This window comes from Rattus norvegicus, chromosome 5, assembly GCF_021556685.1.
Source record: "Rattus norvegicus strain SHRSP/BbbUtx chromosome 5, alternate assembly SHRSP_T2T, whole genome shotgun sequence".
Taxonomy (NCBI): Eukaryota; Metazoa; Chordata; class Mammalia; order Rodentia; family Muridae; genus Rattus; species Rattus norvegicus.
The window spans coordinates 168,935,549-168,955,865 of NC_141538.1; the positions used below are offsets into that span (position 1 = coordinate 168,935,549).

The 20,317-nt window shown below is 55.5% G+C and overlaps 1 protein-coding gene across 23 annotated transcripts in view; it reads left to right on the top strand.

The window, feature by feature from the left end:
* The window catches only part of Chd5 (chromodomain helicase DNA binding protein 5), a 50,980-nt gene that overhangs the window by 23,179 nt on the left and 7,484 nt on the right, over positions 1–20,317 (top strand). For 7 of the 23 annotated variants that reach the window (XM_087551267.1, XM_087551259.1, XM_087551271.1 and 4 more), the window contains exons 10-34: positions 1,600–1,806; positions 1,984–2,195; positions 4,864–4,995; positions 5,084–5,192; positions 6,241–6,432; positions 6,540–6,740; positions 8,080–8,217; positions 8,304–8,425; positions 9,177–9,350; positions 9,682–9,823; positions 10,971–11,102; positions 12,086–12,203; positions 12,656–12,780; positions 13,795–14,026; positions 14,229–14,339; positions 14,619–14,791; positions 15,226–15,409; positions 15,823–15,915; positions 16,050–16,138; positions 16,322–16,455; positions 16,865–17,009; positions 17,334–17,493; positions 17,992–18,074; positions 18,688–18,820; positions 19,908–19,985. In XM_087551267.1, coding sequence (XP_087407393.1) covers positions 1,600–1,806; positions 1,984–2,195; positions 4,864–4,995; positions 5,084–5,192; positions 6,241–6,432; positions 6,540–6,740; positions 8,080–8,217; positions 8,304–8,425; positions 9,177–9,350; positions 9,682–9,823; positions 10,971–11,102; positions 12,086–12,203; positions 12,656–12,780; positions 13,795–14,026; positions 14,229–14,339; positions 14,619–14,791; positions 15,226–15,409; positions 15,823–15,915; positions 16,050–16,138; positions 16,322–16,455; positions 16,865–17,009; positions 17,334–17,493; positions 17,992–18,074; positions 18,688–18,820; positions 19,908–19,985 — 3,619 coding nt within the window. 23 annotated transcript variants of the gene reach the window in all.

Genomic DNA, 20,317 nt, shown 5'->3' on the forward strand with positions numbered 1-20,317 from the left:
TTTATTCTGAGCTGAAAACCACATGTACATCTCATTCCTCCTGGAAACTGAACCCAGGAGGCTTCCCTTTGAGCTATAACTCCATCACTTAGGTGGCTTTCACGAATTATTTTGAGGGTTGCTTGGGAATGGAACCCAAGGCCTAAATACCAGGCAAGCTCTCATCAAGTTCCTCTTCAGCGGGAGTATGAGGCTCAAGAGGGCACAGGAGCTTGCCTGAGACCATGCTGAGGCAGAGCTTTCCACTTGGATTTTCCCTGAGTCACCCTGGGCTAGTGCAGAGTGGTGGCCTCACAGCCTGGAGCCTCACTTTGCAAAGGCAGAGAACAACATTCTCCCTACGTCCTCATCCCACGACGCTGGTCACTGTAGGCATCTGAAGATCCCATATGTGGAGTTGCTCTGTCTCCTAGTGCTGGGTACCCTATTGTCCATAGGTTCTGGGCTGTATGGCAGCTCCCCCCCCCCCCCCCCCCCGTCTTGTGTATGCATCTGGGCTCCTATTGCATGTTTGTATCGTAATTGTGCCAGTGTAGATACGTCCTTGTCGGTGCAGGGGATGGACAAGCCCCTTTGATGGGCGCAGCCTTCACAGATTTCCTGAGAATGGGGTGTAGTGCCTTGTTTCCTGGTTCCTCCTTGTAGGAGGTGAGGCCAGGTGGGCTAATGTCTGGGAAAGGGAGTCCTTCTTCACCCCTGGAGTCCAAGAGAATCACCCTGCCTTCCTTCCCATCCTTCTCATCACCCCGCCTCTTCCTCCGTGCCCTTTGCCCTCAGAGGCCAGAGTACGACTGCTTCTGGGATGTGTGGCGCGTGCTGCACGTTCACACCTGTGCTCTGACCTAAATATGCCATCTTCCCTCAGTCCAGCTTGGGCTCAGAACTGCGCTTGTGAGGGTCGCGCCCACCCCAGGCCATCTTGGGGTAGCCTAGCGCTGAGGTGTGACTATCGATTGCTCTGAGCTGCCAGCCAGCAGCTCCCTGGAATCTTAGGTCCTCAGGGCCTGAGTGTGTGGGGGCTGAGGGAGACGGCCGGCCTGTTCCAGCAAGCTTGGGTGCACAGGCTGCATGTAACCCTGCTGGGTGAAGGAAGTGGTCAGGACTGCGGTGTCCTTCTTGGCTAGGGTGCTCATGTGTCAGGATAGGATGTGATTGCTCTCGGGTTCAGGCAGGGCGTGAGGCGACGTGTGGCTGTATGGAGGGGGGACTCTTGGGTTTGTCTTCTTGCTCTGCTGTTCAGGTGGATCTTATTTTCTCTTCCTTGTTCTGTGTGTGGAGAGGGTTCATGCACCCTGGTTTAACTTGCCAGGTACTGAGGAAGGTCGCTGTCATGTTGTCAAGCACAAAGGGGCCCACTTGGACCCACGAGCTCTGTTGTGATCGTCTCCTGATGCACAGCAATATGTGGGCTCCTGAGGAAGGGACCGGTATCACAGAGTCCCCATGACACAGCATTTGTGGGCGCCTGAGGAAGGGACCAGTACCACAGAGTCCCCATGATACTCTTTTAGCTTGGGACCCTGTGTAACAAGCCTAGTGTCATGGGAGCTTCAGCCTTGTGACGTAACCCTGAACACGGTGCCCATCCTCTGTTCACAGTGTCCCCCACTGAAGGGCAAGGTTCAGCGGATCCTACACTGGAGGTGGACGGAACCCCCGGCTCCCTTTATGGTGGGGCTGCCAGGACCAGAGGTGGAGCCCGGTATGCCCCCGCCCAGGCCTCTGGAGGGCATACCTGAGAGAGAGTTCTTTGTCAAGTGGGCTGGTCTCTCCTACTGGCACTGCTCCTGGGTGAAGGAGCTACAGGTGAGACCCCGGGGGCAGCATGGTTATATTTGGCCTGTTGTGAGCCCAGGGGCTCCTCAGGCATGGGTGGGAACTGAGACTAGTCGCTGAGGAGGAGGCTTGTTCCACATAGGATAGGGTTTGGAAGCTGAAGGGCTGGTCTGAGAACTGGGGTGAGCGGCCGTTCTCCCCTAATAGTTGGAGCTGTACCACACCGTGATGTATCGCAACTACCAAAGAAAGAATGACATGGACGAACCACCACCCTTCGATTACGGCTCTGGTGATGAGGACGGTAAGAGCGAGAAACGGAAGAACAAGGACCCTCTCTACGCCAAGATGGAGGAACGCTTCTACCGCTACGGCATCAAGCCCGAGTGGATGATGGTCCACCGCATCCTGAACCACAGGTGAGGATGTTGGGTGTCACCTACCGGGCTGGGACCGAGGACACAGTGAGGGCCAGTGGGGCTTGCCTTTCAGAGCCAGGAATGGGTTCAGTGGGGGCAGGAGGGGGGTAAGGACATCTTACTGCAGCAGATGTGGTTGCCCAGCCGGGAGGGTCGCACCCCTGCACAGGGGAAACCCTGTGCTCCACATTCTCACTCACAGTTCGGGTGGCACCTACCAGGGTTGGACCAAGGACACAGTGAGGGCCAGTGGGGCTTGCCTTTCAGAGCCAGGAATGGGTTCAGTGGGGGCAGGAGGGGGGTAAGGACATCTTACTGCAGCGGATGTGGTTGTCCAGCCGGGAGGGTCACGCCCCTGCACAGGGGAAACCCCGTGCTCCACATTCTCACTCACAGTAGGACAGTCCCACAGTCCCACAGTAGATGAAGGGAAACATGCTGAGCTATCTGTGAACTTACACAAAGCAGGATCAGGGTGGGGTGGGACCTGTGCGGGCCCAGGCTCCGTCCGGGTTAGGGACTGAGGTCAGCAGGATGATTCTGGGAGCCAAGCAGGTCTAAGAAAGGATTGGTGAGTGTTACCATCCCAAGAGGTTTGGGGTGGTCATGGCGGTGCACACCCTTGACCCCAGTACTTGGGATGCAGAGGCAGGCCGATCTCTGTGAGTTCAAGAGCAGTTTGGTCTATACGGCAAGTTTCAGGACAACCTGAGACACACAGAGAGCTCTTGTCTCAAAGCACACATACACCCCTCTCTCCTCTCACTTCCCTCTCTCAGCAAGGGGGCTGGAGAGATGACTCTGTGATTGAGAGCACTGGCTGTTCTTGCAGAGGACCTGGGTTAGGTTCTCAGCAACCACGTGGAGGTCACTACCTCCTGTAATTCTAGTTTTAGGTGATCAGGTACCCTTGACAGGCTTCTGTGAGCACTACGCACATATATGGTACACACATGCACGCATACATGCACACACACATACATACACGCATACATACATGCATGCATACAGACATTCATATGTTCACAGGTACTCATAAACAAACACTTTTTGTTTTTGAGACAAGGCCTCTATGTATCCTTGACTGGCCTGGGACTTCCTATGTAGAGCAGGGACGACCTTGAACTCAGAGATCTGTCTGTCTGTGCCTCCTGAGTGCTGGGATTGAAGGGTGTATTGGCGTGCCCAGACTAAAAACAAAAAAACAAAACAAAACAAAACAAAAAACCCAAAACAAACAAAAATCTTTAAAACAACAACAATAATATAATTTCAGCAAGGTTGGGTCATCTGCTTGAAGCCACACAGCTGAGGCTGCAGGATTGGGAACTAGACCCAGTGTCTTTTGGTAGCACTAATGTCTTCTTGCCCAGAGTCCCCAGTCCCTGTGCCACCTCTTCTCTGAAATCTGGCATTCCCAGGACAAGAAGGCCCAGCAGGAGAGCATGGGCAGGAGAGCTAGTTTCCAAGCAGTGGGAGACTCTGCTGATTTCTAGTCACAGGCACTGGAGGGACAGGTGGTGGCTGCCAGGGGCCTTGGGGAAAGCCCTGAGTATCTATCATGGGGGCAGCTTGGAACTCTGAACTTTGAGCCTGTTTACAGCTCTGTCTGTTTTCCTGGCTTGGGATGGATGGCCTATGCACCCTGTCCTTGACTGCAGGTCCCATCAGACATTGTTTAAGAACCGCTGTGGCTTCAGACTTTTGAGCTGGTCCCTAAGTAGCAAGGGTGTTCGGAAGCCTTGCTGGAGTGGTTTGTGGGGAATAGGAAATGTGTCTCTTATTGACTGGGAAACATCCTTCCCATTCCAGACTCCAGATGTCACCTGAGCTGCCCCTTAGATTGACGGCCCCCACCCCCATTTCTTTTATTAAAATGCATGCTAAAGCAAAAAGGACAATTTCCTCTGCACTCCCAAAGAGGAGCGGGTGAATCTCCCGGAGTGTGCATAACAACCAATTATTCAGTGAAAATAAGCCTCCGGTTTCCATGGCGACTGGGAATTGGCCTTGCCATACATGGTCCCCAGGCCACCTGCAGCCACAGCTCCCCCAATCCACTTGCTGTCACACTCTCCAGTTAGGGGTTCCCCGGCTTCCTGGCTTTGCTGGGCTCTCCTGGCTGGTTGCTGAGTCTACTCAGATAGAGCGGGAGACATTGAGGACTCTTTCAGTGTCACCGTGGGGCTCGTGACCCTGGGGACCTTTAGAAGAGGCTGGCCCACCTGCAGGAATTACACCTGTGTTTGCGGGGAAGGACCCTCACCCCGGATTGATCCTGCAAAACGCTGACTTTTTTTAATGTTAGAAAAGGAAGTTTCTGAGCAGGGAAGAGATTCATGGTGTTATTTTCTGTGCTCAGATTACGCAGCAGGATGGCTTCACCCCTGCGACAGGGGCTGGAAAGGTCACTGGCTCAGAGCTGCTGCTTAGCGCTCTGTTAACATAGCCCCTCACTGTCCCTGCCTCGGTGTCTCTGTCATGGTCTCCTCACCTTCATCTTTCTCTGCATGCATTGGGCAAGCTACTAAACCTCTCTAGAGCTCCTGCTGTGGTGCCTGTCTCCTGGGTGGACCTAGAATAATACTAGGAGACCATGGGTATGAGCGGCTGGGCGTTTTATTTGAGGTCCTGCCTGGGACCTGTTCAAGAGCCTCTCGTGTTGCAGCTTTGACAAGAAGGGGGATGTACATTACCTGATCAAGTGGAAGGACCTGCCCTACGACCAGTGCACCTGGGAGATTGACGAGATTGACATCCCCTACTATGACAACCTGAAGCAGACCTACTGGGGCCACAGGTGTGCAGACAGCTGGCAGCCAGGTGTGTGGGCCTGGGCTCCCGCTCCGTCTGAGTTTTGCTCATCTGTATCTGATGCTTCTCCCCAGGGAACTGATGCTGGGAGAGGACGCTAGGCTGCCCAAGAGGCTGGTCAAGAAGGGCAAGAAGCTGAAGGATGATAAACAAGAGAAGCCACCCGATACACCCATCGTGGACGTGAGTGGAGAGAGGGTGGAGGCGGCCGTGTGGCATTAGCAGGTCCGCCACCCTATGAGTAGCAGTAGAGGCAGGGTCTTTTCTCAAGGACCACTTCTCGGGCCCTTATGGCCGGCCATTGTCAGCAACATCAAGGCAGGAATGAGCCAGTGGGAAAAGTGTACTGGTCTGGAACTCAGGGATTTGCTTGATTCTGCCCCTTGAGTTCTGGGATTAAAGACATGCACTACCCTGTAGGACCCCCTTGGGCATGCTTTAAGAAGCCCACCTTGGGGGCTGGAGAGATGGCTCAGCGGTTAACAGCACTGGTGCTCTTCCAGAGGTCCTGAGTTCAATTCCCAGCAACCACGTGGTGGCTCACAACCATCTGTAATGGGATCCGATGCCCTCTTCCGGTGTGTCTGAAGACAGCTACAGTATACTTATATGCATAAAATAAATAGGTCTTTACAAATAAAAAAGAAGCCCACTTTGGACTGGAGGTGCAGCTCAGTGTGTACATTGCCTGCCTAGCATGTGCAGGCCCTTGGTTTCGATCGTTAATCTTGCCTTCTTAACTCGGTTTACACCGAGTGTGGTGGTGGTATGTGCCTTTGACCCCAGCACTTAGGAGTTGGAGGCAGAAGAACCAGACATTCGGGGTTATCCTTGGCTACATAGTTGAGTTTGAGGCCTCCCTGAACTACGGGAGACTTATCTCAAAAGACAAACAGCTAAACAACAACCAAAACCCCAAAAGACCAGGGCCCATGGTGGGGACATGGTCCACTGGGAGAACCTTATTGGGAAAGTGACCTGGAGATACAGAATAAAGGGGGCACAGTGACATTCGGGTGGGCGAGGCAGGCTTCTGCAGGTGTTAAGGTGTGGAGCCAGGGATTGTTTCTCAGAAGGAAAGACGGACATTCCAGGCAACACCTTAAGCACAGAGAGGAAGGGCTATCGGAGCAGGAAGGACTTTTAGAGTTGTGCCTGCAAAGGCCTGGGGGCTTGACTCTGGTGGCCCAGGATTCAGGCCGGTGTCTGATTCTTGACCCTGCTCCCCCAGCCCACAGTCAAGTTCGACAAGCAGCCGTGGTACATCGACTCCACAGGAGGCACGCTGCACCCTTACCAGCTGGAGGGCCTCAACTGGTTACGCTTCTCCTGGGCCCAGGGCACCGACACTATCCTGGCTGATGAGATGGGTTTGGGGAAGACAGTACAGACCATTGTGTTTCTCTATTCTCTGTACAAGGAGGTGGGCAGACAGGAGGGCAGGTGGGGGCTGGGCAGGTGGGGGTTGGGCAGGTGGGGCTGGTACTGGTGTCATCCAGCCAGCATCACCACCTCAGGCTCTCTCTGCAGGGCCACTCCAAGGGGCCTTACCTGGTCAGCGCGCCCCTGTCCACCATCATCAACTGGGAACGGGAGTTCGAGATGTGGGCTCCTGACTTTTATGTGGTCACCTACACGGGGGACAAGGAGAGCCGCTCTGTGATCCGTGAGAACGAGTTTTCTTTTGAGGACAACGCGATTCGAGGCGGGAAGAAAGTATTCCGCATGAAGGTGAGTGCTGTCTTTACCCAGGAGAGGCTCTGGGGTCACAGAGTTCCGTGGTGTCCCACGTTCCTGGGCTGGTGTCCCAGTTCTGTACTGACGTGATGGAGCACCATCGGTTGAGGCTTAGCTCCACAGAGCTGGGGGACAGTTCATCATCCAGGCTCCCTCTGAGGCCCCAGGAGGCATCCATGCTTCTTTTCCACCTTCTGGTGTCTGAGAACTGCCTGACTTATGGACACACTTCTCTGCCCCTGCCTCTGTTACCGGGCATCCTGCTCACGCAGGAGTGAGAACCACCACAGCTTAGTCAAATAACTCTTACATGCCAAGTCTTGTTTTAAAAACACAAAACAAAATGGCCACAGGCTCAGTGAGAGGGCCCAGTGGGTAGAAGAGCTTGCCATGTACGCCGGAGCAGGTGAGTTTCATCCTTGACCTCATGTAAAAAAGGCCAGAAGTGGGCACAAAGTTCCACCCCTTGGCGAGGAGCCGTTTGCTTTGGGGAGAGGGGGAAGGTCAGTTTTCTCCAATGGAGTGACACTGGGCTTACGGTCCAGGCCTCATGATTAGGAAGAGTTGGCCAGCAAACAACACGGGGCCCATGTTTGCCTGTTTTTATTTACTTGAGAACGAGAGGATGTGAAACCGGGGACGTAGGGTGGTGGGAGAGGATCTGGGGGGACGGCGGGAAAGAATATGACTCAAATATATTATGCGAGGTTCTCCAAGAGAATCTCCAAGAGATCATTTAAAAGAGTTGCAGGCTACCTAGCCTGGTGTACATAGCAGGAACAGAGGAGACTCAAGTTTTGGCAAGCAGGGACCCGACTCCTGAGGTTGTCCTCTGAGCCACACGGACACCGGGGCACACATACACCGGCACTCGCACCACACGCACACTGTTTGAGACAGGGTCTCATCATTGTGGATACGGGGCTAGCTGGCTGGCTGGTGGGCTCCTGTCTCTGCCTCCCACTGCACCAAGATTACAGGCTCATGTTTCTGTGTCTGGCTTTACGTGAGCTCTGGAGACCCCAGTCTCTCATGCTTACCCACCAGGACTTCTGGTAGCAATGATAGCCTTAAACACTTTCCACCCGAGACCGGTTGTATGTGTGAGTGTGGAGCACGCTGTGGGAGAGGGGTGATGTTAATTATCTTCAGCAGTGCTACCTTCTCTAGGGCAGTGTGCTTTAGCCCTGAAATGCCTGGTACCAGTGTTGTACCCCCACCCCCAGGGCTCCCTGGAATGCTTGTGGGGTTCTCACTCACTATCTTAGCTCTGTCCCTATCCCTGTGGTCTGTCCATCCGTCCCTGCTGCCACGTTCTGGCCTCTTCCCACAGAAGGAGGTGCAGATCAAATTCCACGTGTTGCTTACCTCCTATGAGCTCATCACCATTGACCAAGCCATCCTGGGCTCCATCGAGTGGGCCTGCCTCGTGGTGGATGAGGCCCATCGGCTCAAGAACAACCAGTCCAAGGTAGGAGGCACGGGCCTTGGGGCTTATCCCTCCGGGTGTGGCCGCTGCTCCGTGCCTCTTGACATGCCCCTCTCTTCTCCTCGAAGTTCTTTAGGGTCTTGAATAGCTACAAGATCGACTACAAGCTGCTGCTGACGGGGACCCCCCTCCAGAACAACCTGGAGGAGCTGTTCCACCTCCTCAACTTCCTGACTCCAGAGAGGTTCAAGTGCGTCGTCCCCTGGGCCTGGCAGGAGTGATGGGTTGCAGCCCTGTGAAGGCATGGCAGCCGCCTACACTGGCTCTGAGAACTGCTTGGGGACCTCAGTTTCCCCATTAGTGAAATGGGAACATGGGTAGTACTCTAGGATGATCTCGTGTGGGATGGTCTCAGCATTCCCGGGGGATTGACTGGTGCCCTCAACAAACCACGGTTTTCTTCAGCTCTGTCCCAGAATGCCCCGGGGCTTCTCCTGGGTTCTTACCCATGTGCCTCCCTGCCTACCGCCTCTGGATCATTTCAACCCACTGTGACTTAAGGAGCCCATGTGAGCTTAGGGGCTGCAAGCGGAGGCCAGATAGATCTGGGGTGGAGCGAAGATGACGCCCTCCTTCCTAGGCCATCTCCAGTGGGGGAGGGGGCTCAAGGAGGAGGATGCATGCTTCCATGTTGATCCAAGGGCAGTTGTGGCTCGCTGGGACAAGTCACTTTGAGGGCTACCTTAGTCTTCCTTTTTTTTTTTTTTTTTTTTTTTTTTTTTTTTTTTTTAGTCTGGGTTGGTTCTGAGAGCTTCAGAACAGCGGCAACAGGTGGGAGGGAGGCGTGGACGGAGCCTGAGTGGTCACTCGGCACCAGCCGCTGGCCTGTGCTGGCCATGGCCTTCCGTCCTGACTCATCCACCCTGGGCCCAGTTGGTTTCCCCTGTGGAGGAGTGTGGTCCACTCGGGCCATGGCACTTTTCCCTGGTTCTTTGTTGCAGCAATCTGGAAGGCTTCTTGGAGGAGTTTGCCGACATCTCCAAGGAAGATCAGATCAAGAAGCTGCATGACCTGCTGGGGCCACACATGCTTCGGCGGCTCAAGGCCGACGTGTTCAAGAACATGCCGGCCAAGACGGAGCTGATTGTCCGCGTGGAGCTGAGCCAGATGCAGAAGTGAGTGTTGGAGGCTCACCCTGGCCTTGTTCTCCTGGTTTTGTGTCCGTAGCCACTCCTTCCCTTAGGCCCCACCTGGCTTTCCTGACTATTTCCAGTTGACAGGAGGCCCTGCTCGCTGATCTCTGTCCCCCTTTGGGGACAGCAGTGATGACGGTCAGGCTGCCTCAGTCGTAGTAATGTCTCCCGTCGATTTTGGCTTCCTGTACTACGCTGTGCGTGGCGCCTGGAGCATCGCCAGCCCTTCCGAAAGTAAAGCCTGCCCCTCGAGAGTCGAGTCTGGTGGGGTGTGGGGGTCGTCCAGCCAACCTTGGGCCGCACCCTGTTGCAGGAAGTACTACAAGTTCATCCTGACGCGGAACTTCGAGGCGCTCAACTCCAAGGGGGGTGGCAACCAGGTGTCTCTGCTCAACATCATGATGGATCTGAAGAAGTGCTGCAACCACCCGTACCTCTTCCCCGTGGCTGCCGTGGTGGGTGCCCTAGCCATCATAGAGGTCTCCACAGGTCTGCACCGTCTCTTGTGTTCCCTGTGGTCACTATGATGGGTCGTCTGCAGTCATCATGGTGGGTTTCTAATGGCTGCTGTGGTGGAGTTCCCCGTGGTCATGGTAGATCCCTGTGGCTGCCGTGATGGCTTCCCAGTGACCATCATAGAGGTCCCTAGTGGGGCGCCATGGTTGGTTCTTCATGCTTGGCATATTCGTGTGTTCCCTGCGGACAGTGTGGTGTGGTGTGTTCCCTGTGGCCAGCATGTAGCTGCCTGCCTGCTGTGGTGGGTTTCTTGTGATCTCTGAAGGAGGTGCCTTGGCCCCACTCCTCCATTCCTTTCTGAGTTTGACTTCTAGAGGTGATGTGTGTCTCCATCCTGTCCCTTTGGAAGCTGTCTCTCCCCATTGCTTGGCCCCAGGTCATTTCTTCCCAACCCCTCCCAGAGCCCCAAAGCTTCCCCAGCCTCAGCACTGGGCCTCGAGGGCGCCTTGAGGGCTGACCTGGCTTCCCTCCATCCACCAGGGAGTTTATCCTGGGGGATCTGAGCGGCAGAAGCGACTGAGGCTCTGGACTCTGGAATTTGTTCAGTGCATGGCAGTGGCCACGGGAAGCTGGTGTTCCTTGTGGAGCCTCAGAGGACCACCCCATCACTGCCCTTAGAGTTCAGACTCATCCTCTGCAGCCCTGACTCTCTCACAGCTGCAGAGACAGACATGGCTGTGCTGGAGTGACCTCTCTTCAGGCCATCGGAGGTCCTCCTTGTGTGGCTTAGGAACCTTGTGGGTTCTGCCTTTAGATTGATTTGCCCTTCTGGAGCCAGAGGGCTGGCACCGTTAGATGCTTTCCAGGGACCACAGTGACCAAGGCAGTTTCTGTGGAAAGGTCCTGGGGTTTCATTTCAGAGTCAGGCAGAGAGGGAGGCTAGTAGGCCTGTGCTGTGAGGAGCAGTGACATGCAGGAGCCAGGCTCTGTGTGACCGACACCGTTGCGCATGCTTGGGTTTGCATTCTATGCTCAGTAGTGCTGATGGGTTGGTGGGCCAGGACTGGGCCCCTGTCCATCGTTACAGTCTCTCTGGTGCCAAGTGGGAGGAAGGGCCACCAAGGCTCTGCTCTGCTCTGCCCACAGGAAGCCCCCATGTTGCCCAACGGCTCCTATGACGGCAGCTCCCTGGTCAAGTCTTCAGGGAAGCTGATGCTACTTCAGAAGATGCTGAAGAAGCTGCGGGATGAGGGGCACCGAGTGCTCATCTTCTCCCAGGTGGGCCAGCAAGCGTGCATCGCAGAGTCAGCCTGCCTGTGGGCTCAAGTCTCGGACATTATGCAGACTCATGAGGATGCTCTGGTTGCTATAGAGACCAGCATATTCCCGTGTCATCCCCCTGTACCTGCCCTCCCCCCCTGCATGTGTGACTAGGCTGGTTGATAAGCCCTCCTCTGTCTAGCCTCTTCTTACCACTGTATGTCATGGAAGACTGATTGATAGGCCAGGCGCTACACACCCACCAGGGAAAACAGCACCTCAGGCTCAAATCTGTGGGAGGGCTGAGCATACTCTCAGGTATATCCATGAGGGCAGGTGGCGAGAGCAGTGTCCAGGCCTTCATGCTTTTTTGTCTATATGGAGGCGTTGCATAGAGTTGAACCTATCTAAAGACAGGAAGGGACCGGACAGGATCTGGGAGCTCAGAGGGACTGCCTTGAAGGGGGTAACATTGTGAATATAACCTAAAAGAAGTGGTGTTGTGTAAGGTGTGTATGTGTGTGTGTGTGTGTGTGTGTGTGTGCGTGCGCGTGCATGCGCATGCATGCGCGCGTGCGCACTCAGTAGAAGGCTGTGGGCCAGTCTTTTGGGGAAATGAGAGGGAACCCAGAGGCTTGTGCCTGAGGCTATGTATGGGGGTTCCTCTGCAGGATGAATGGTGGGTGACCTGGGTGAGGCTGGGACTGCGTTCTTTTTGGGAGGCCTACTGTAGGCATGTCCCCCACTCTGGACATCTCTGTTCTCTTACCCATGATGGTATCCCTGTTTCTTTATTTTTTTAAAAGATTTATTTATTTATTATATATAAGTACAGTGTCGCTGTCTTCAGACACACCAGAAGAGGGCATCAGATCCCATTACAGATGATCATGAGCCACCATGTGGTTGCTGGGAATTGATCTCAGGACCTCTGGAAGAACAGTCAGTGCTCCTAACTGCTGGACCACCTCTCCAGCCCATGGTGCCCCCGTTTCTTGTAGATGACCAAGATGTTGGACCTGTTGGAGGACTTCCTGGAGTATGAGGGCTACAAGTATGAGCGGATCGACGGGGGTATCACTGGGGGCCTCCGGCAAGAAGCCATCGACAGATTCAATGGTATACATCCCTCAGGGTAACCCTGTGTCTCAGGGTGTCTTAGTCTGAGCTTTGCATGTGTAAGAAACATTATATCCTTATATCACGACTTCTCCATTATTATCATCATCACCACCATCATCACCACCATCATCATCATCATTACTAGTATCATTATCATCATTATTTTAAGATAAGCCAGACTGTGAAGGAAGGAAATGGCACAGACTAGTCGCACCTCCTTGGTTGATACCCATCTGTCCTTTGAAAGTTGACTGGCTTCCTTCTCTCTCTGGCTCCCTCCAATTCAGCCAGGGCCTGGCTTCAGTGGGGCCGCACGAGCCTGGCACCTCTGGAATCACAGCCTCTGCCAGGGGACCTTTGTTCCTGTCCCTGCCCTCCTATTGGCTTCTGCCTGACCCCTGTGTAGCTGTGCTTGATAACTCACACATGCCTGTTGGTCTCTTTCTCAGCTCCTGGGGCCCAACAGTTCTGCTTCCTGCTCTCAACACGTGCCGGTGGCCTGGGCATCAATCTGGCCACGGCCGACACAGTCATCATTTACGACTCGGACTGGAACCCCCACAATGACATCCAGGTCTGCGCCTCTCCTCCTGCTGTGCTACCTGTTTCCTCTGTCCTTTCCCCCCTAATTCCTACACCCTGGTTCTGTATTCCCCTACCCTGCCCGTGTGAAACCTCAGCCTAAAAGTGGGCCCTGGGCCCAAGGGAGAGGGGAGCAAAATGGCCCAGAGAGGGCAGAGGATGTGTCAGAGACACACAGCGACCTGAATGTCAGCCCGGATCTATCCCATTCCCTTTGGGGCCCTGGTCATGGAAGGAGGCAGGATGAGGGGGTCAGTCAGAAGATCCGCAGAGGTGACAGTTTTGGAGGGAGCCTGCTGGGCACAGGGGAGAGGAAGAAAGAGGGAAGGAGGGAGAGAGAGCAGGGCATTGTGGGAACAGAGCCCCTGGTGTTCTATAGTCTCCTCACTCTGGGGCAGAACATGATACACTTTGATAATCTGGGGTGCGCGCATACGCGCGCGCACACACATACACACACAGATACACAGACACACACACAGATACACAGACACAGACACACACACACACACACACACACACACACACACACACACACACACACGTGTGCCATATACAGTGTCTCACCAGAGCCATGTCCTATAGAGACAGAATGGAGCCCCAGGCATATCCTCTAGGGCAATTCTACGCTCAAGGTGGCTGTGTCTCCAAGCACAGGGCTCTGCTGTCCCATTACCACACAATGAGGTGTAGGCTGCCTTCCCATGATGCAGCCTTGGAGTCCCAGGAAGCCCGATTTCCATCAAGCACAAAGGATACTTCTTGACAACCCCTCGTATACGCCTCCAGATCCATTTTCACTCTAAACCCACTGGCCACCAGGCCGCAATGCTGCCGCACGCTGACCTCTGTGCAGACGCACTGCTCTCCGCGAAGTGTGCTTCCCACTATGATCAGGCTGCTCCTTGTGTGGCCACGGGCTTACATATGCAGTCCTCCCTGGAGCGCCCAGCTGTGGCTGGAGCCCTGAGTCAACCTCTGGGTGCTGAGCTGCCGTCTCCCCCAGGCCTTCAGCCGTGCTCACCGCATCGGGCAGAACAAGAAGGTCATGATCTACCGCTTCGTGACACGGGCCTCGGTGGAGGAACGCATCACTCAGGTGGCCAAGCGCAAGATGATGCTCACGCACCTGGTGGTGCGACCCGGCCTGGGCTCCAAGTCGGGCTCCATGACCAAGCAGGAGCTGGACGATATCCTTAAGTTCGGGACAGAGGAGCTCTTCAAGGATGACGTGGAGGGTGGGCCTCTTTTCGGTGGGAGTGTGTGGTGGCTTGGGGTGGACCTGTTTGAGGCATACCCATTCAGGACCTGAGGGTCCTTGCCCTTCTCTCTACTCCCAGCCTGGGACGCCTCCCAGGGTGGGCTAGGATGGCATCTTTGCTTGCTACCCATCCACCCTTCAGTGCCTGGAAACCATGTTCTTCCTCCTCTGCCTCTCAGGTATGATGTCCCAGGGCCAGAGGCCGACCACGCCCATCCCTGATGTACAGTCCACCAAGGGCGGATCTCTGGCTGCCGGTGCAAAGAAAAAGCACGGCGGCACCCCGCCAGGTAGGGTACCCCCTCGAAGTCACCCCCAGAATTTTGTCTAGTCAAGTGGCTGCTTCTGGGCAAGAGGAGGCCCTCTGCTGCCTAGGTTGCCCTCTCCTTTGGTTGCCCTCTGTTGGTGGGTGGTGAGGGAGCTGCCACACCTGCTTGCCAAGCTTAGGGCTTCCTTGCCCGGTCACTGACCTCACCCTGGCGGGAAGGCCATTCTTAGTAGCTGGTCCCAAGGTTGGTCCTGAGCACCTTACATCTGTGTCTACACACCACATCCCGCCCACCCCACAGGCGACAACAAAGATGTAGAAGACAGCAGTGTGATCCACTACGACGACGCAGCCATATCAAAGCTGCTGGACCGGAACCAGGACGCCACGGATGACACTGAGCTGCAGAACATGAACGAGTACCTGAGCTCCTTCAAAGTGGCCCAGTACGTGGTCCGTGAGGAAGATGGCGTGGTAAGGCCTTTGGAGTGCTTGTGGGCCCTGCCCCATGGCCGCACCGCCCCCTTAGCTTTTCCCCACCCTCCAGCCTACACCATGCTTCTGTCTCTCCAGAACAGTCTACCCATCTCTCTCCTTTGTCCTGAAAAGCCCGATTGCCCCATGGGCTCCTAACCTCTCCCATCATCCCCTCCACGTCCTCCGAGCCCCTGCGACTCTCCTTGCGAATGTGGGTGCTGCTTATAGTTCCCTTTAAAACCATAAACCCCGAGAACAGTGTCCGGGGCTCCACAGTTCCCGCCAAGACCAGGACGTACATGTGGAGTGAAGCAGGGAGACCAGTGTGATCAGGGAGGGCTTCCTGGAGTAGGCAGCCCCCTTCTCCCCCATGGGGCTGTGAAGGTGGGCGAGGTGTATGTCTAGCTGTACCCCCACACCGACATCCCCAGGAGGAGGTGGAGAGGGAGGTGATCAAGCAGGAGGAGAATGTGGATCCTGACTACTGGGAGAAGCTTTTGCGCCATCACTACGAGCAGCAGCAGGAGGACTTGGCCCGCAACCTGGGCAAAGGCAAGCGCATCCGTAAGCAGGTCAACTACAACGACGCCTCCCAGGAGGACCAGGGTGCGTGTGGTGAGCAGGGGCACGCCTGCACAGGGGGCTGCGGGGTGGGGTGTGTGGCAGGCAGACACGGGACTGGACAGGGCAGGAGTAGGAGTGGGCAGCGAGGCTTCTGGGAGGAAAGGGGTTGCAGACAGGTGTGGGGATGACACGGCCATAGGTCAGGTGGCTTCCGGCACGTGTTGGCTATGGAGTGGATGAGCCTCAGAGAGTCTGCTTCCTGCTGTGAAACAGTAGAGTAGCAATGAGTTTCCTGAGTACTGTCTGCCTGGGCTGGGATTATCAACTGAGTTCCAGGGGAAGTACCTGGCGGCCATTGTCGTGGTCATGGCTGTGACTAGGCTGGGAGGAGGGGGGCGGTGGCTCAGTGTGGCCCTGGGTGCACAAGGCTTGGGCAGGCCCCTTCCATGCCCCTCTGCTTACAGAGTGGCAGGATGAGCTCTCGGACAACCAGTCGGAATATTCCATCGGCTCTGAGGACGAGGACGAGGACTTCGAGGAGAGGCCAGAAGGGCAGAGTGAGTATTAGTGTGTGACCTGGGTATGTTACGGTGCTGCTAGGGCTGACAGCAAGGTGGGGTGCCCATGGGAGCTTTAGGAGGAGGTCCTGAGGGTCTCGTCACCTGAGGGTCTGTGGTGGGCTGTTCCCTAGGCGGACGTCGACAATCCAGGAGGCAGCTGAAGAGTGACAGGGACAAGCCCCTGCCGCCTCTTCTGGCCCGAGTTGGGGGCAACATTGAGGTGGGTCCTGCACGTTCCCGGCCCCTCCAGGCCAACTCTTTACACCCTGGGGTATGAAGGAAGAACTGAAGGTTACTCTCAGGCTCAGGGACCCTCTAGGTTCAAGTTTCCCTTGCTCTTCTTCCCCGTCCCATAATTCTGTCCAGATAACCCGAGGTTCTAATCCTTCTCCACCCTGGGCAGGTTCTGGGCTTCAATGCCAGACAGAGGAAGGCATTTTTGAATGCCATCATGCGTTGGGGCATGCCACCTCAGGATGCCTTCAACTCCCACTGGCTGGTGCGCGACCTTCGTGGGAAGAGTGAGAAGGAATTTAGGTAAAGGCTCCCAGTGTGGCAGCCCCGGGAGGGTGGGTGTGGCCTCTGATGTCTGGTGGAGTGGGCCCTCCAGTGGACAGTGCCTACATTCTCCTGGCCAGCCAAGGTTGCCCGGAGAGCTCACTGCCCTCAGATCTTGGGGGCGTGGTGTGTTGGACAAGGCTGATTTATAGAAAATACTGCCCAGCGGGTCCTCTTGCTCAAACTCTTTGGGATAGTGAGGTTGGCCATCCACAGTGAGGAGCATGAGGAGGGTCCCCAGCCAGGGAGGTTCCTCTGCTTTTCCGGGAGCCTGGCCCCAGCAGGCCTGCTTTCCAGGCATGCTGTGGTGGAGGATTCCCTGCCAGAGGTCCCTAGGGGTCCCGCCAGCCTCCCCTCACTCCCTGAGCCCCAGTACCCCCCACCCCAGAGCCTATGTATCACTCTTCATGCGCCACCTGTGTGAGCCCGGCGCAGACGGCGCGGAGACCTTTGCAGACGGCGTGCCCCGGGAGGGCCTGTCCAGGCAGCACGTACTCACGCGCATTGGGGTCATGTCGCTGGTTAGGAAGAAGGTGGGTGAGTAAGTCTCTACCAGCCTTCTGGCTGGCATGTGGCCCTGGCACTGCCTCCGGTAGGGGTCAGCCACCAAAGGACAAATGCCTACTTCAGGCCACACAGCTAGCTAGGTCTGAGACAGACCAGAGGAGCCCTGTAGGGTGACGGGTGGGAGGCTGAAGCCGGGAGGTTGGGCTCTAAGGAACGGAGACATCAGTAGAAGTTTAGGTCAGAAGGACGTCTGACCTTATTAACCTCGGGTAGGGCAGCACCCCAGACCCACGGTGCACTCGGTCTTGTGGGCTGTCTCTGAGAGGTGACCTATCCTCCTACTGCCCCAGGTGCAGGAGTTTGAACATGTCAACGGCAAGTACAGCACCCCAGACCTGGTCCCCGAGGGGCCTGAGGGCAAGAAGCCAGGCGAGGTCATCTCCTCGGACCCCAACACACCCGTGCCTGCCAGCCCTGCACAGCTCCCACCGGCTCCGCTGGGCCTGCCAGGTCTGGGCTTAGGGAGAGCCTGGGAGAGCTTTAGGTCAGGGGAGGTGGACCAAGGCCTCTGTGGATACACAGTGTAAGGGTCCCCTGCCCCAAACAACTTGTCAGGCTTTTCCTTTAGCGACAGCTTTGAGATTGTACTCACATATGTGCCACGCAATGTGCCTTTCCAAAACTTCTGGCTCATTGGATCCCACTGAACATTCCCATCACCCCAAAAAGAAATCCAACCCTGGGCCATGCTCCCTCTCCTGCTTCCAGTGAGCGACTGAGATGCTGGGCTTACTTCAGCCTGACAGTGCCCGCTGTGGCCTCACCAGCCAGGCCAAGGTCCTACAAGGGTTGGAAGCCTGGCCTGGAGGCTTGCTCATCACTCCTGAACATGTCTCCCATTGTGGAGCACCGACGAGGCCAGACCTCTCTCTCACCTGCACTCTGTTCCCCACCCTGCTCCCTTGTCCCCTCTACACCCATGTGTCTCACCTTTTCCCCTTGGTACAGCAGACAAAATGGAAGCCCAGCTGGGCTACACGGACGAGAAGGAGTCAGGCACACAGAAGCCAAAGAAGTCCCTGGAAATCCAGGTATGGAGATCACTGGTGGCTGGGCCTGTGTGTGGGTGGAACTTGTCAGGTCCAGATGGGTACAGCCCTGGCCTTCCTGGTTCCCAGTTCTGGTCGCTGGGTGTCTTAGTCAGGGTTTCTATTCCTGCACAAACACCATGACCAAGAAGCAAGTTGGGGAGGAAAGGGTTTATTCAGCTTACACTTCCACATTGCTGTTCATCACCAAAGGAAGTCAGGAGTGGAACTCACACAGGTCAGGAAGCAGGAGCTGATGCAGAGGCCATGGAGGCATGTTACTTACTGGCTCGCTTCCCCTGGCTTGCTCAGCTTGCTCTCTTATAGAACCCAGGACTACTAGCCCAGGGATGGTGCCACCCACCATGGGCCCTCCCTCCTACACTTAATCATTAGTTGAGAAAAATGCCTTACAGCTGGATGTCATGGAGGCATTTCCTCAACTGAGGCTCCTTTCTCTGTGATAACTCCAGCTTGTGTCAAGTTGACTCACAAAACCAGCCAGTACTTGGGCCTGGGGGACTAGGGCAGGGAGCAAGTAGAGACATCTGGGGTTGAGGGCTCCCAGCCCTGTGTGTATTCCCAGGTCCTGCAGCTTCCTTGCTTGTCCTTCCAGGCCCTGCCAACTGCCCTGGACAGAGTAGAGGCTGAAGACAAACATCAGAGCTCAGACAGCAAGGACAGAGCTCGGGAGGAGAGGATGGAGGAGGTGGAGAAGGCTCAGGGCTCTCCGGAGCAGCCACTGAAAGGTAGGGCTTTCTCGGAGCAGTCCATGTCCTCTGCAGCCCTGGGCAAGTGAGGGAACCACAGTGCAGGCTGTTCCCTGCCTGGGTGCGGGCTGCGTCCCACCGTCCGCTAGTGGAAGGGCCAAAGGGTCTCTATAAACACTCTAATCCTGTCCTGTAAAGTTTGGGGTCCTTGGGTTATGGCTCGATGACAAGGTTCTTGTTTGAAAGCAGGGGTCCGCCCACCCGATACTGTCAAACTTGTCTTCTGGCTTAACTCGACTGGTGTTTGTAAATGCCTTTTGAGTACCGGAAAAAGACCTCTATCTGGGTGTGAGGTTCTTAATACCCACTTCAGATCATCAGGGCGAGCTTGTTAATTATACCGCTAAGGTCTTGTTTTAATCTACTTGATGGCGTTTGCCGAGATCGGTCACTCCTTGAGAAAATCTATGTTACAATCTCGCTGCGACTGCAGGGCTGCACCAGACTGTGTGGTTAGCTGAATATCTGTTTTGGCGTTTAGCATCTTTCTCCCGAAGAACCCTCCCTCTTGATAGATCTGGTTTTCAAGTTCACTTTGGGAGGTCGGGAGATGGCTCTCTTTGTAAAACAAAAGAAATCTCAACCCCAAGCCAACCCCTCCCCCAACAACCAACCAACCCCCAAATACAGAGCAAGCCCGTAAAGTCCAGGGCTGAGGACACAGGGAGACAGGAGGCCTGGGGCTTGCTGGCCAGTCTAGCCAAATCCAGGCTTAACAGGGCTGTCTCAAGAGCACAAGTAGGATGATAATTAAGGGTGACACAAGTGTCCCTCTCTGGCCTTCACAGTTACGGACACGCACCCTTTCCACGTGCACACACAATGTCACGTGTGCACACAATGTCTCGTGCACACATCTATTTTGACTGAAGCGTGGGTTCTTTTGGTCTAAGGTGTATTTGGCAGACCTGGACTGAAGGTGCTTCTCTATGGAGGCTTGCAGAGAGGCCAGCCTGCCCTCCCAGGGTGCTCTCTAGGCTGTGCCTGTTGGAGTCAGTGTAACAATTCTGATGGAGAGGGGGGTCCCTCTCTGCCCACGAGCCCCACTTCCTTGTTTTGTTTGCAGAGGAAACACTACCGGACAAGGAACCTGTCCCAGACAAGCTGGAGCTAAGCCTGAGTCACAGCAACGATTTCAGGCCAGGTGGGGGCTTCTTCCTGTGCCCTGCCTCATGCCCTCTGGTCAGCCACCTGGGTGCTGTCTGGGGAGTCCTGATTGAAGCCAGAGGGCAGGAGCCTGGACTTGCAAGTTCCTCCTATCAGGGTGACTCTTGCCAGGAGACAGATTCTTCCTGCCCCTCTCCCCACCCCTCCCATCACCCCAGTCATCCTCGGAGGGGGGCGAGCCGGTCACAGACATCTGTGGCTCAGTTTCTTTGCTCTGGTCAGATTTGAATTCTCCCTTCATGGTGTTCTGAGCGTCTCCCGTGTTTGGGGAGGGGTGCCAGGGCCTGGAACCTGCCTCCCCGCTCAGAA